Genomic DNA, 14,452 nt, shown 5'->3' on the forward strand with positions numbered 1-14,452 from the left:
TGTAAAGGTTCACAGATAATGTTGCAAAGAGAAACAAACCAGAGGCCTCTTCCTAAAAGCATAAGTAAATAGAAGCTTAAGCCTTGGATGACCCCACAGAATACTAATAGCAAAGAAATTCTAGCTTTCCCTTAAGGCCATGTGAGCTTCTCACAGCAGCTACATTCCACAGAAGGCCCTCTCATCACCTAGGCTTGGGCTGGGGTAAAAAAAGAAAGAAGAGTGAGTGGGTGCACATGTCTACACAGACTGATAAGGCCTCAGGGGCCAGGGAGCATATATGGGGTCACATAGCTGTTATGTGGCAGACTGGAACTTGAACCCCAGTTTGTTACTATCCCAGTACTATTTAAACCATTCCACTTGCCATCACTTTGCCACTGTGTTTTCCTAATTTTTCATTAAATCTGTTTGATTTTCCCATTGTGGACCCACTCAAAGGTGTCAGCTCTCGGCAACCATTCCTTAATTAGAATAGTTCTCAGTTGTATACTATTTCAGAATTTATGAATTGTGTGTCCTGTGATGTCTCCTTCTCGCCTGAGAGACCACGTGAGCTTAAGAAGGTAAGGCTAATAACCCTGTTAGAACTGTGTCAGGCCTTGAGTTCTATTTTCCTGATCTCTGGTTCCTTCTTTGCTGTGAACATTCCCAACCCACAGACCAGCCAGGTGTGGCCCCCAGACGGCCACATACTCAAGGCACTGATGCGTCTTTCCCTTCCTTGTGTATTTATAAGGCCTGTTGGTTTTTGACAGAGATCTGCCAGTTACTGATGAAGTAATTAGCTTGTAGGTCCAGTTCCATGGCCCCTGTTCATAATGTTGTTCCTTGGGTGGTTGAGTCTCCCTGGGATTTCCAGCAGTCTGGTTACAAAGCCAGGGTATTTGGAAAATTGGGGAGCTCACAAGTACAGTGCAAGATAGGTAAGGTATGTTCAGTGTCCCTTACCGCAGTAGATAAACTACCTAGGCAGAAAGCTCATACTCTTGATACTCAAGTGCTGATCTGGGCCAGTGTCAGATAGGAAGTTTCTTTTTAAAGCTTCAGTTAGTTTAGCTTCCAGTTCTGCTTAGTCACTTTCATGCAGTTATCCCAACCAACAAACATCTATTAAGTATTTATTGGGGTAAGCATTGAGGCCTCAGTTTTTACATCTGGAAAAGATACAGGTTAGCAACTTGAGGATTAGAGGTGACCCTCTGTGCTATGCAGTGGTTAGTGAGTGAGAACTGCTGGGTGGTAATAGGTTGGAGCTGGCTGGTTTGAGCCAGTTCTTGGTGGCCAAGGCTAAAACCTCTCACAAATTCCCTCACCCCCAGGCAACGAGATTAGGGGGAAAACCAGCCGTTGAGGCACGAATGGCCTCAGCAACCTTCATTCCCAGGTCTAGACCTGCCGGTGACCTCTTGTTACTGTTCTCCCCAGGCGCCGGATCCTTTTCTGACCTGAGCTGCAGGCAGACAGGCACCCCAGAACCCACAACTTTAAATGCCCGTTCAGCCTCTTTCCCTTTACCCTCTTTGTGAATGGGCCCTTGTTAGCTTGCTTTGCCAGCTTGGGAACTTGGGACTTCTTTCTCCCTTGTCATATGTGTCCAGGGGATCACTAAATACTATTGAGTCAGTTTGAACTTCTCACAGATCTGTTCCTTCTGACCATTTCCACTGTCTGTGCCTTAGTTCTTTCATTTCTCATTTGTGTTCTAGAATAACCTAAGTGCTGTGTGAGGAAAGGAAAAGCTTTCCCTCTATTAAGTTCTGAATTGAGAGCCTGCAAATTAAACTGACAAAAGGTGGATTAACAAGAGAAAACCAGATTTAATTATGTACTAATGCATGAGAGTTCACAGAAAGTGCAATTTAGGTGTTTAGAGGGGTGTCTGGCTGGCTCAGTTGGAAGAGCATGTGACTCTTGATCTGCTGGGAGTAGAACTTACTCAAATAAATAAACTTAAAAAAAAAAAGAGGTGCTTAGATTTCTGGCTTTATTACTATCTTAATAGAGGATAAGGAGGGGACGGAGGTCAGTTCTGGGAGAATGAGTGACTTCTTGGAAGGGAGTTGGGGAAAGGGCATTTATGGAAAAATAAATGACTTTTTGGAAAGATAAATGGGCCCACAGGAGAACAGCTGGGAGATAGGAGAGTTTGGGGACCACGGCTGTTTGGGTGTGGTGCCAACTTCTGTCTCAATCTCAGTCTTCACCCAACAGAAGATGAGAGTTGCTTCTAAGAAGGAGACTTATGGCAATTGAGTTCTTTTGGGAGGCTCTGCTTTAGGGAAATAAGGGACTTCAGTATCTTTGGCTCAGTATAATTTTTATGGCACAGTGACTTATTCTAGACCCCTTCACTATCTCCCCACTGACCCCCCCCGGGGGTCTGTTTCTGGAGTGAACCTCTTGAAGTGTAAATCTGAACATGTTAGTCTCCCCTTAAAATCCTTAGTGATTCCCTCATGGCTTTCAAAGCAAAATCCAGACTTCCCAGCATCTCATTCATGAAGTCGCAGAGTTTAGTAGTGGTTGACAAAATAGTTTTGATCATAGTCCATAATAAAAAAATGTGTTTATATTGTGAACCAGCGCCACATATGTGTAAGTAAACTTGGAAGAATTTCGTTAGCAGTATATACTCCTATTATACTTGATGTACTCTGGTATTTCCCCAGTCTCTTCTGTTTTCTTTGTTGCAGTTTTTGTTTGCTGGGAGCTAACAGACTTCTCTATCAACAAAGCTATTCAAAGATATTTATTGGACTCATGCCACATGCTTTATAATTTGCCTGGGTATATGTGGTACAGATAATAAACAAGTAAACAGACAAGAAGACAAATGTATAAAGTAAAAAGATAGTTTTGTATAGTGATAAGTATTTTTTTCTTTAAGATTTATTTATATGAGGGGTGCCTGAGTGGCTCAGTGGGTTAAGCGTCTGCCTTCGGCTCAGGTCATGATCTCAGGGTCCTGGGCTTGAGCCCCACATCTGGATCTCTGCTCATCGGGGAGCCTGCTTCCCCCTTTCTCTCTGTCTGCCTTTCTGCATACTTGTGATCTCTCTCTCTGTCAAATAAGTAAAATCTTTACAACAACAACAAAAAAGATGTATTTATATTAGGGAGAGAATCTTAAGCACATTGCCCAGTCACTGAGGAGCCCAGATGTTGTGCTCAATCTCATGACCCTGAGACCATGACCTGAGCCCAAATCAAGAGTTGGTGGCTTAACCAGCTGAGCCACCCAGGTGCTCCCAGTGATAAGTACTGTTAAGACACAGGGTTGGGGCGCCTGGGTGGCTCAGTCTTTAAGCACCTGTCTTTGGCTCAGGTCATGATCCCAGGGTCCTGGGATCCTTCATCGGGCTGCCTGCTGGGCGGGAAGCCTGCTTCTCCCTCTCCCATTCCCTCTGCTTATGTTCCCTCTCTGTCAAATAAATAAATCCTTTAAAAAAAAAAAAGGGTTGTCAGGAAGTGATGGGGTCTGATTCAGCTGAGAGGAGGTAAAATTGCTGCTGGGGTGAGTGGGAAGAAAGCTAAGGGAGGCCTTTCAGGTGGAGGGAGTTGGATGTCCAGGGTGAGGAACCGGAAGGCCAGTGTGGTTACAGGATAGGGAACTATCCTGTAATTAACAGGATAGGGAACTAGTAGGGAGGATGAACAGGGCACAGGATGAGAAGGTGGCCCGTGTAGGGCCTTTGCAGAAAGAAGGTGTTTGGATTTTATTCTAAATGCTGTGGGAAGGAAGTCACTAGACAGTGTGCAGCCCTTTCTTGTCTTTAAACTACATTCCTTAAACTCCCGGAAAGCCAGAATCTCTTTCTGGCACAACCTTTCCTTCATTCATCTTTCCATCTCCTTTTCTATAAGACTCAGCTTTTTCTCCAGGGAGTCCTCTCTATGAGCCCGTGAACACCTCTGTAACAGGGCACTGTAATTGTCAGGGTTTTTTTGGTCTGTTTTCTCCTCTAATCGCTAAGGAATGAATCTTTCTTTGTGTCTGCAGCCTGTGTCTCAGCCCCCTGTAACACTTGGCAGAGGATCAGGCCACCTTTATGAAACTGAACAAACGGCCCTCCGGTCAATTTCACCTCTCCCCGCAACTTCCTCCACTCCCGCTGACACTTTGAAAGGGCCTTCCCTGGGATTCCATCTCCAGGCCCAAATCCTGTGGTTCCTTTGTGATTGAAAAGTGTTAGCCCTTAGCTTGTAGTGCTCATCCTTCATTCTCTTCCTTTCACCTTTCTCAGGATATTCTTTTTCTTTTTTTTTTTTTTTTAAAGATTTTTATTTATTTGATAGAGAGATCACAAGTAGGCAGAGAGGCAGAGAGAGGAAAGCAGGCTCCCTGCTGAGCAGAGTGCTCGATGCGGGGCTTGATCCCATGACCCTGAGATCCCATGACCTGAACTGAAGGCAGAGGCTTAACCCACTGAGCCACACAGGTGCCCCACCACCTTTTTTTTTTTTTTTAAGATTTTATTTATTTATTTGACAGATCACAAGGAAGCAGGCTCCCCGCTGAGCAGAGAGCCTGATGTGGGACTCGATCCCAGGACCCTGGGATCATGACCTGAGCCTAAGGCAGAGGCTTTAACCCACTGAGCCACCCAGGTGCCCTCTCAGGATATTCTTGAACAAGCGGTGATGCACAGGGAAAGTTTAGTGGGGAGAGCCAGGTGGCCAGGAGGCTAGCTGGGTGCTGCATTTCCTGATGTGTGTTCCCTGCTATCACTCCCAGAGTGGGTGAGAGCCTCTGGGAATCCCCACAGGGTTTCAGAAGCAGAGATACTTAAGGGGAGGTGGGAGATGATAAGAGGAGAGATTTTTTTTTTAAGATTTTTAAATTTATTTATTTGACAGACAGAGATCACAAGTAGTCTGAGAGGCAGGCAGCAGCAGAGAGCCCGATATGGGACTTGATCCCAAGACCCTGGGATCATGACCCGAGCCGAAGGCAGAGACTATAACCCACTGAGCCACACAGGCGCCCCGAGATTTTTTTTTTAAATATACATGATCTATATCAGACCCTAGAGGCCTATCATGCTTGAAAGCAATGGCAAATCAATTTTTCCTTTATTTTATTTATTTTCTAAAGTAATCTCTACACCCACCGGGGGGCTCGAACTCATGATCCCAAGATCAAGACTCACATGGTCTACTGACTGAGCTAGTCAGGGGCCCCAAAGGAGGGATTTTTGTGAGCAGTCCTCTGTGATACAAGAAACTGGTCCATAGCAGTGGTCAACAAAGTTTTTTTGACTGTGAGTCATGTACCAAATACACTTACGTTGTGAACCAGGATCACATATGCTTAAGTAAATCTAAAAGAGTTTCGCTAGCAGTATGTACTCTTACTACACAGGGTGTTCTCTAGTATTTCCTAGTCTCTTATGTTTTCTGTGTTGCAGTTTTTTGTTGGCTAAGACTCTACGTGAGGACTTCACCACATATTAGCCCTGTGACCTTGGGCATGTTCCTTCCCCCAGATTGCTCAGGTGCAAAACAGACTTGTACCTCCTCATTGCCGGGGGTATGGGAGGTGTGCGGGGAGGAGGAGGGGGTCCAAGTTTGCAGAAATGTCTAGCAAGGTACCTGGCATGTGTCCAAACCAGCTAAATGTAAAATGCATCTTCCTGGGTCTGAGGGGTCTCAACGGAGTTGATGGTACCCTCGTCGATCTGGCCCCCCCATTGCCCAGCACTTTACTGTGGGTGGCCGATGCTTGAACTTGGCAGGGAGAAGGTAAACACTTCCAGCTGTGTTTGTACATTGTAGTGGCACGTGCTTCTCACTTCCCAGCCAGTCTGTGTATGTAAACGAGCACATACACTACCTCCTCTCTACCCGGTGACCTTCTATCACCTCCCACTCTCCCAGGAAGAGGAGGGGGGTCCACCCTCGGAGGCACGAGCATGTATGGCCAGACCACGCCAACCCTTCTGCAGACCCCGATGAAGGGAAGTTAAAATCCACACTGATCTCCAGTAGTAAGAAGTAAAAACATGTATAAACACTTAAATATTTTTGTGCTTATATATCATTTAAAGTAGACTTTTGCTTCCTTTGATTGGATGGAGTGTTGCACAGCAGAAACAGAAGGCATAGACTTTGGGATGGGCCAGCCCTCACTTTGAATGTTGACCTTGCTGAGCCTGTAATTTCTTTACCTGTGAAATGGAGATAATACTAGGTATTCCTGAAAGAGTTGAATGGGGTGAAGTGTGGTGAGTGCCCAGTACAGGACTTGGCATATGGAAGGTACCTTTTATGTGGTTGATGAGTTTGAGTGCATGTTTTCCTGTTCTGTGAAAGGCATGGTGCCTTTGCCTAAGCTTTGAGCTCTGGTCTTCTCAGAGAGCCTCCTTCCACCACCCCCAGCATCCCCGTCCAAATCCTGCACTGCTTTGTCTGCACTCATAACCCTTGTAGTGCACTGAGTTCCTTCCCATTCCCCATAGGCATTTCTCTTACACTTGGCATTGATTTGACACTAGTTGTTTGTGAGGCAGTAATAGAACAACTGTAGCTTTTGATGTTTCCATTTTGTCCTTGAGAATACATTTACAAATCTTTTTTGTCAGGTACTCTTTTTTATTTTTATTTACTTTAGATTTTTTGTTTAAAGATTTTATTTGTTTTTTTTAATTTTAATTAATTAATTGATTAATTAATTTGACAGAGAGAGAGATCACAAGTAGGCTGAAAGGCAGGCAGAGAGAGAGGAAGGGAAACAGGCTCCCTGCTGAGCAGAGAGCCCGATGCCGTGCTCGATCCCAGGACCCCAGGATCATGACCTGAGCCAAAGGCAGAGGCTTAACCCAGTGAGCCACCCAGGCGCCCCTAAAGATTTTATTTATTTATTTGACAGAGAGAAAGAGGGAGAGAGCACAAGCAGGGGGAGTGACAGGCAGAGGGAGAGAGAGAAGCTGACTCCCCGTTGAGCAGGGAGCCCAATGTGGGCCTCGATCCCAGAACCCTGGGATTATGACCTGAACAGAAGGTAGATGTTTAACCAACTGAGCCACCAGGTGCCCTGAGAATACATTTTATTTTTTATTTTTATTTTTATTTTTACTTTATTTTTTAAAAGATTTTATTTATTTATTTGACAGATAGATCACAAGTAGGCAGAGAGGCAGGCAGAGAGAGAGGGGAAGCAGGCTCTCTGCTGAGCAGAGACCCCTATTCGGGGCTCCATCCCAGGACCAGAGCCAAAGGTAGAGGCTTTAACCCACTGAGCCACCCAGGTGCCCCGTGAATACATTTTTTTAAAAAGTGCTGTATTGGGGCACCTGGGTGGCTCAGTGGGTTAGAGCCTCTGCCTTTGGCTCAGGTCATGATCTCAGGGTCCTGGGATCGAGCCCCACATCGGGCTCTCTGCTCAGCAGGGAGCCTGCTTCCTTTCCTCTCTCTCTGCCTGCCTCTCTGCCTACTTGTGATCTCTCTCTGTCAAATAAATAAATAAAAATCTTAAAAAAAAAAAAAAAGTGCTGTATTGAGGGGGCTTCTGGATGGCTCAGTCAGTTAAGCCACCAGCTCTTGGTTTTGGTTCAGGGTCCTGGGATCTAGCCCTGTGTCAGGCTCCACACTCAGTGGGGTCTGCTTGAGGATTTCTATCCCTTTCCCTCTGCCCCTCCCCCCTCTTGCATGCTCTCTGTCTACCTAACTAAATAAATCTTTTTTTTTAAAGCTGTACTGAGGTATAGTTAATGTAAAATTAAGTACATTTATTTGAAATATGCATACATAGTTTTGACATATGTATACACCTGTGAAACCATCACCGTAGCCAAGAACATACACATTACCCTTAAAAGTTTTCTTATACACCATCAAGGTCGCTCCCTCTGATGCCTTCTTACTACCTCTTGCCATTTCCCAGGCAACCACTGATCTGCTACTTGTCACTATAGATGAGTCTACAGTTTTTAGAACTTTATGTAAATTGAATCACAGAGTTTATGTCTTTTTCAGCTGGCATCTTTCACTCAGCATAATCATTTTGATATTCACCCATGTTACATGTGTCAACAGTTTATTTTTATTGCTGAGATGCACCGTAATTTATTTATCCATTCACCTGCTGATGGACATTTGGGTATCTTTTTTAAGATTTTATTTATTTATTTGATAGAGAGACAGCAAGAGAGGGAATACAAGCAGAGGAACTCGGGGAGGAAGAAGCAGGCCTCCTGGGGAGCAAGGAGCCCAACGAAGGGCTCAATCCCAGGACCCTGCTAAAGGCAGATGCTTAACGACTGAGCCACCCAGGCGCCCTGGTCATTTGGGTCGTTAATAGTCTTGGACTATTACAAATAAAATTGCTATGAGCCTTTGTATGGACATAAACTTTCATTTCTTTTAGGTAAATATATGGCTGCAGAATATAATACATGTTTAACTTCTCTTTTTTTTAAGATTGTATTTATTTATTTGTCAGAGAGAGAGAGAGATAGAGAGAGTGAGCACAGGCAGGCAGAGTGGCAGGCAGAGGCAGAGGGAGAAGCAGGCTCCCCGCCAAGCAAGAAGCCTGATCTTGGACTTGATTGTAGGTCGCAGGGATCATGACCTGAGCTGAAGGCAGCTGTTTAATCGACTGAGCCACCTGGGCATCCCTACATGTTTAACTTCTTAAGAAACCATGAAACTGTTTTCTAAAATGGCTATACTATGGGCACCTGGGTGGCTCAGTGGGTAAGCCTCTGCCTTCGGCTCAGGTCATGATCTCAGGGTCCTGGGATCGAGTTCCGCTTCGGGCTCTTTGCTTGGCAGGGAGCCTGCTTCCTCCTCTCTCTCTCTCTGCCTGCCTCTCTGCCTGCTTGGTCTCTCTCTGTCAAATAAATAAATAAATCTTTAAAAAAAAGAAAAAAAGACTATACCATTCTACTTTGCCACAGCAGTATGAGAGTTCTAGTAACTCCACATCCTCATCAGCACTTGTTACTGTGTTCTTAATTTTAGCCATCTTAACTGTGTACGCAGTAATACCTCATTGTGGTTTTGATTTACATTTCCTTGATGACTGGTGATGGGCTGAGCATCTTTTCATGTGTGAATTTACCTTTCATAAGTCTTCTTGGTGAATTGTCTGTTCAAATCTTTTCTCTCCCACCTTTCCAAAAATTGAATTTTGTTTTCTAATTAATGGGTTTTTAGAGTTCCTTACATATTCCACAAATCCTTTCTCAGATCTGTGATTTGCAAATATTTTCTTTTGACCTATGGCTTGCCCTTTTTATTATTTTAATGGTGTCATTTGAAGAGCAGAAGTTTTTATTTTAATAAAGTCCAATTTGTCAAATTGGGGGGAGGGTGTTATAGTTAAGAGATCTTTGCCTAACCCAAGGTCATAAATATTTTCTCCTAGAAATTGCATAGTTTTAGGCCTTAAATTAGGTCTATGATCTATTTTTGAGTTAATTTTTGTATTTGGTATGAGATGTGGTTTGAATTTTTTTTTTTTTTTGCATATGGATATCCACTTGTTTTAGCACCATTTGGTAAAAATGACTATTCTTTCTCTGTGGAGTTGGCTTTTCATCTTTGTCAAATCTCAGTTGTCCTTGTATATGTGACTCCTTATTCTGTTCGCATGATCTATTTGTCTATCTTTGTGCCCATACCACATTATCTGGACTGGATTTTAAATTTCTCCAAGATGGGAACCATGTTTTACTAATCTTCTTGTCCGACCAACCTTACCAATTGGCTACTTTGAGTATAGTAATCAATATAATTATTGTATTGAAAAAACAGAAACTTTGCAACAACCACTTAACAAGCAAATGTGGAGTTGAAATCACAATTTATTATTATTTTTTTAAACATTTTTTTTTTAAAGATTTTATTCATTTATTTGACAAAGAGAGATCACGAGTAGGCAGAGAGGCAGGCAGAGAGAGAGAGAGAGGAGGAAGCAGGTTCCCGCTGAGCAGAGAGCCCGATGTGGGACTCGATCCCAGGACCCTGAGATCATGACCCGAGCCGAAGGCAGCGGCCTAACCCACTGAGCCACCCAGGCACCCTGAAATCACAATTTAAAGAGTATTTAATGTTTTGAAATATTTCTGTGTTTGCTTTGACTCCCTATACATTAAACATTTTTTCAAAACTAATTTTTAATGTGTGTGTGTATAACCACACACATAAATATGTGTGTGTGTGTATATATATATATAGAAATATGTGTGTGTGTATATATATATGTTTTCTTTTTTAAAATTAAAGCCACAGGTGTCCCTGGCTGGCTCAGTCAAAGCAGTATGTGTCTCTTGATCTGAGAGTTACGAGTTTGAGCCCCACCTTGGGTATAAAAATTACTAAAAAAAAAAACACACACAAAAAACCAACTTAAAACAAAAATTAAAGCCAGTATCCCTTTGGTGATTCTCCCAAATCTTTCCCCCATGTATTCTTTGTTTGTTGTGCACCTTTCTGGACCCTTTTCTTTTTTTTTTCTTTAAAGATTTTATTTATTTGACAGAGAGAAATCACAAGTAGGCAGAGAGGCAGGCAGAGAGAGAGAGGGGAGGAAGCAGGCTCCCTGCAGAGCAGAGAGCCCGATATGGGGCTCGATCCCAGGACCCTGGGATCATGACCTGAGCCGAAGGCAGAGGCTTTAACCCACTGAGCCACCCAGGCGCCCCTCTGGACCCTTTTCTAATGTACTTTCACAAGTATATTTTCTACTGGTTTGAGATAGTTATTCCTGATGTCACTTTAACCTGTATCTCATACTTTCCAGCAGTGTATCCCTTTGGATTACATTCTGAGAGGATTTGATGTTCCGGTTCACTGTTGCCTCCTTTACCTGTCTTTATTCTGTTTTTAAATCAGAATCTAACCCCCCCCCACAATTATATTTTTATTTCTAAGATCTCTAAGGCCATTTTTTCATGGTTGCTCTTATTCTGAAACTGTCTGTTCTTGTTTTATGGTTATCACATTTTCTCTGAATATTTTATGTTATTTTATTTTAAAGATTTTATTTATTTATTGGACAGAGCAAAACAGTGAGAGAGGGAACACAAGCAGAGGGAGTGGGAGAGGGAGAAGCAGGCTCCTTGCAGAGCAGGGGGCCTCATGTGGGACGCGATCCCAGGACCCTGGGATTGTGACCTGAGCCAAAGGCAGACGCTTAATGACTGAGCTACCCAGGTTCCCCCTGTGAATATTTTAATTATGCTTAACTTGGAAGTTTACTCTGACTCCTTATGAACTCCGCTTCTTCAGATGTATGTTCGGGTACATGGATATTAGACTTTTGAGGAAATGTCTGGAGGGAAGATAGTACTGCTTCCCCCTGTTGAACTCCACGAACTGTAGTGAGAGTTAAGGAAGGGCAGCACACTTGGAGCATGGTAGTGTGGGTGGGTGCTCCCTGTTTCTGCTGGGCATTCTGAGCCCCTGGAGCACTGCCTTGCCCCTCACACCGAAACTCCTGTAGTCACTGCTCTTATCTGAAATATGTACTGGGTGGGTGGGTGGCAGTGGTGCACAGAGTTTATCTGTTGGCTTTTCTCATTATGATTCTCCAAATAACAACCCTGTTTGTTGTCTTCATGTCCCTCCCTGTTTGGGCTTCTACCAGTTCTACCTTCTGTAGCAGAACCCTACCATTCCTAGTCATGGGCTAGTCATATATTTAATCTGACGTTTGTGTCTCTTAGGGTTTTCTCTGTGATCTGGCAGCTTTGAGAGGGGGTGGTGGTGGTTTTGTTTTAAGCTCAGATATTTACGTTTATTTGTTTGTCTATTTATTTACAGCTTATACTTTTTCTGTTAACTTTTAGGGATTCGCTGTGGGAGGGAAGGTGGTGACATGTTACCAGTCTAAAAATTTTTAAACTGGAAGCCCTGTTTTCTTTTTTAATTTATGTTCTGCTTTTGCTAAGATTGACTTGTAATGACAATACTGTGAGTGAGTAGCATATAATGACTGATGAAGAAGAAGCAGCTGGTAACTTGTTTGGGTGCGTTTTTTCTTAAGCATTATTGCTTCTATAGTATATCATCAGCAGATTGTTGAATTGGGTTAAGTAGAACTGGAAAAGAGTGCGTGGGTAGGGCGGGAGTAAAATGTTGCTTATAGTAGAATAGCAACAGTGCACATCTGAACCTGCTTACTTTTTCTTTTTTTTTTCTGTCTCTTTTTTTTTTAAGTTTTATTTATGTATTTATTTGACAGGGATCACAAGTAGGCAGAGAGGCAGGCAGAGAGCGAGGAGAAGCAGGCTTCCCGCTGAGCAGAGAGCCCGATGCGGGGCTCGATCCCAGGACCCTGGGATTATGACCTGGAGCTGAAAGCAGAGGCTTTAACCCACTGAGCCACCCAGGCGCCCCAAACCTGCTTACTTTTTCTTTATTCAGTTATTGTTTTACCTGAAATTTGTGTGTTTACCAAAACCTATTGTAATTTTCAAGCATCAAAATATTATATATAGGAATGAAATTCACTATATATTATCAGGTATTAATATGTGTTTAAGACAGTTGTAGAGACTTGGAAAAATTTATTAGTTGCAATAAGAGAAAAAAGAATTACTTTCCAGTCACTATTGAATTAGATTGGGACCAGGGCCTCAGAAGAATGTAAGAGGGTTTGTCAGAAGGAAACTAAAAAGAAATTCATGTGCATTGGACGTGTATTTTCATTTCTTTGAATATATTCCTAGCAGTGGAATTGCTGGGCCATATGGTGACTCAGTGTTTAACCTTCTGAGAAACTGCTAGACTGTTGAAAGCACATCATTTTACATTCTCACCAGTAGTGGATGCAGGTTCTAATTACTCCATAGCCTCACCAACACTTGTTATTTGTCTTTTTTATTATAACCATCCCAGTGTGTGTGAAGTGGCATCCTGTTGTGATTTTTGACTAGTATTTTTTGGAGGGCTAATGATGCAGAGCATTGTTTCATGTGCTTATTGGCCATTTTTGTATCTTGGGAGAAATGTCTCAGATTTTTTGCCAGTTTTTTTTTGTTAGGTTGTTTTCATTATTGAATTGTAAGAGTTCTTTATATATTCTGGATATTTGTCCTTTTTCATATATGTGATTTGCATAAGTTTTCTCCCATTCTGTGGCTTGTCATCACTTTCTTTATAGTGTCCTTTGAAGCGCCAATGTTTTAAATTTTGATGAAGTCCAAAATTGTTCGTTTGAGGCATAACTCAAATGAAGAAGCATCTCTTTAGGGCATAGAGAATCTGATGATCTAGACAAAGACGACATTGCTTTGGAATGCTAAGACTGGATTTCTTCCCCTCACACTCTGCTCCAGGAAAGCACCAGATGTGCTTCTTGTGATACGGAGTTGTACAGGTTTTTCTGCCCTCTGGAATGGTGTGACAGGTAGCCAGACAGCATTTTTCAGTGTTCTGCACTTACCAAAGGCCCCCTGAGTGAGTGGCGTGAGGTCGTTAGCAGTCTCTGTGTCTGGAGGAGTGGCAGTGTCTGAATCATAAATCACATCTGAGGTGGAAGTGAAACTCCTCTAATTAACCACTGTGAAAGCAACTCACCCTCATTCTCGTTTTGTGGTTTCTCTAGTTCTGGACTTCAGCGATCCCTTCAGCACTGAGGTGAAGCCCAGAATCCTGCTCATGGGCCTGAGGAGAAGTGGCAAGTCATCTATTCAGAAAGTTGTTTTTCACAAAATGTCTCCCAACGAAACACTGTTCTTGGAGAGCACAAACAAGATCTGCCGGGAAGACGTTTCCAATAGCTCCTTTGTTAATTTTCAGATTTGGGACTTCCCAGGACAGATTGACTTTTTTGACCCTACCTTTGATTATGAGATGATCTTCCGGGGAACAGGAGCGCTGATATTTGTCATCGACTCCCAGGTAAAGTTCAGTCTTGGGGTACATGGGACTTCAGGCCCCTTCTCCCCCCCAGACACAGTCCCTCCCATGTCCATACCAGTTCTTTGTAATGTTTTGTTTGTTTGTTTTTCAAGAATTAGGAATAGCCCTTTATACCCAACAAGGTCTCTCAGTGGGGGCTGTCAGGGTTGCAAAGGGTTAAAGTCTCCCTCTGTGGAACCCTAATCAATGAGCAGTGAGCACTGCAGCAAATCACAGAAACCTCAGAGATGGAGGGGGCCTCCATACAGGCCAAGGACAGCAACTACGTGTCCCCTGCCTGTCCCCCTACTCTGGACAGACATCTGTAAAACAGCACAGGTTTTCTGTAACAAAAATATGCATATAAATCTGCATTTTAAAATGGTTACTCTTTCCTAGGAAGATAAAGTTCTAACTGTGAAGGTTTTCTTTTGAATTAAATTATTGTAATGATTGGGGCACCTGGGTGGCTCAGTGGGTTAAAGCCTCTGCCTTCCGCTCGGGTCATGGTCCCGGAGTCCTGGGATGGAGCCCAGCGTCGTCAGGCTCTTGGCTCAGCAGGGAGCCTACTTCCCTACCTCTCTCTCTGCCTGCCTCTGCC

General features: G+C 43.3%; 1 protein-coding gene across 2 annotated transcripts in view; it reads left to right on the forward strand.

The window, feature by feature from the left end:
- Nucleotides 1-14,452, forward strand: part of RRAGD (Ras related GTP binding D) — a 43,158-nt gene that overhangs the window by 7,172 nt on the left and 21,534 nt on the right. For both annotated transcript variants that reach the window (XM_032339071.1, XM_032339070.1), the window contains exon 2: nt 13,556-13,851. In XM_032339071.1, the coding sequence (XP_032194962.1) occupies nt 13,556-13,851 (296 nt within the window). The remainder of the gene's footprint in view (nt 1-13,555; nt 13,852-14,452) is intronic.

Source organism: Mustela erminea, chromosome 4, assembly GCF_009829155.1.
Source record: "Mustela erminea isolate mMusErm1 chromosome 4, mMusErm1.Pri, whole genome shotgun sequence".
In the NCBI taxonomy this organism is placed as follows: domain Eukaryota; kingdom Metazoa; phylum Chordata; class Mammalia; order Carnivora; family Mustelidae; genus Mustela; species Mustela erminea.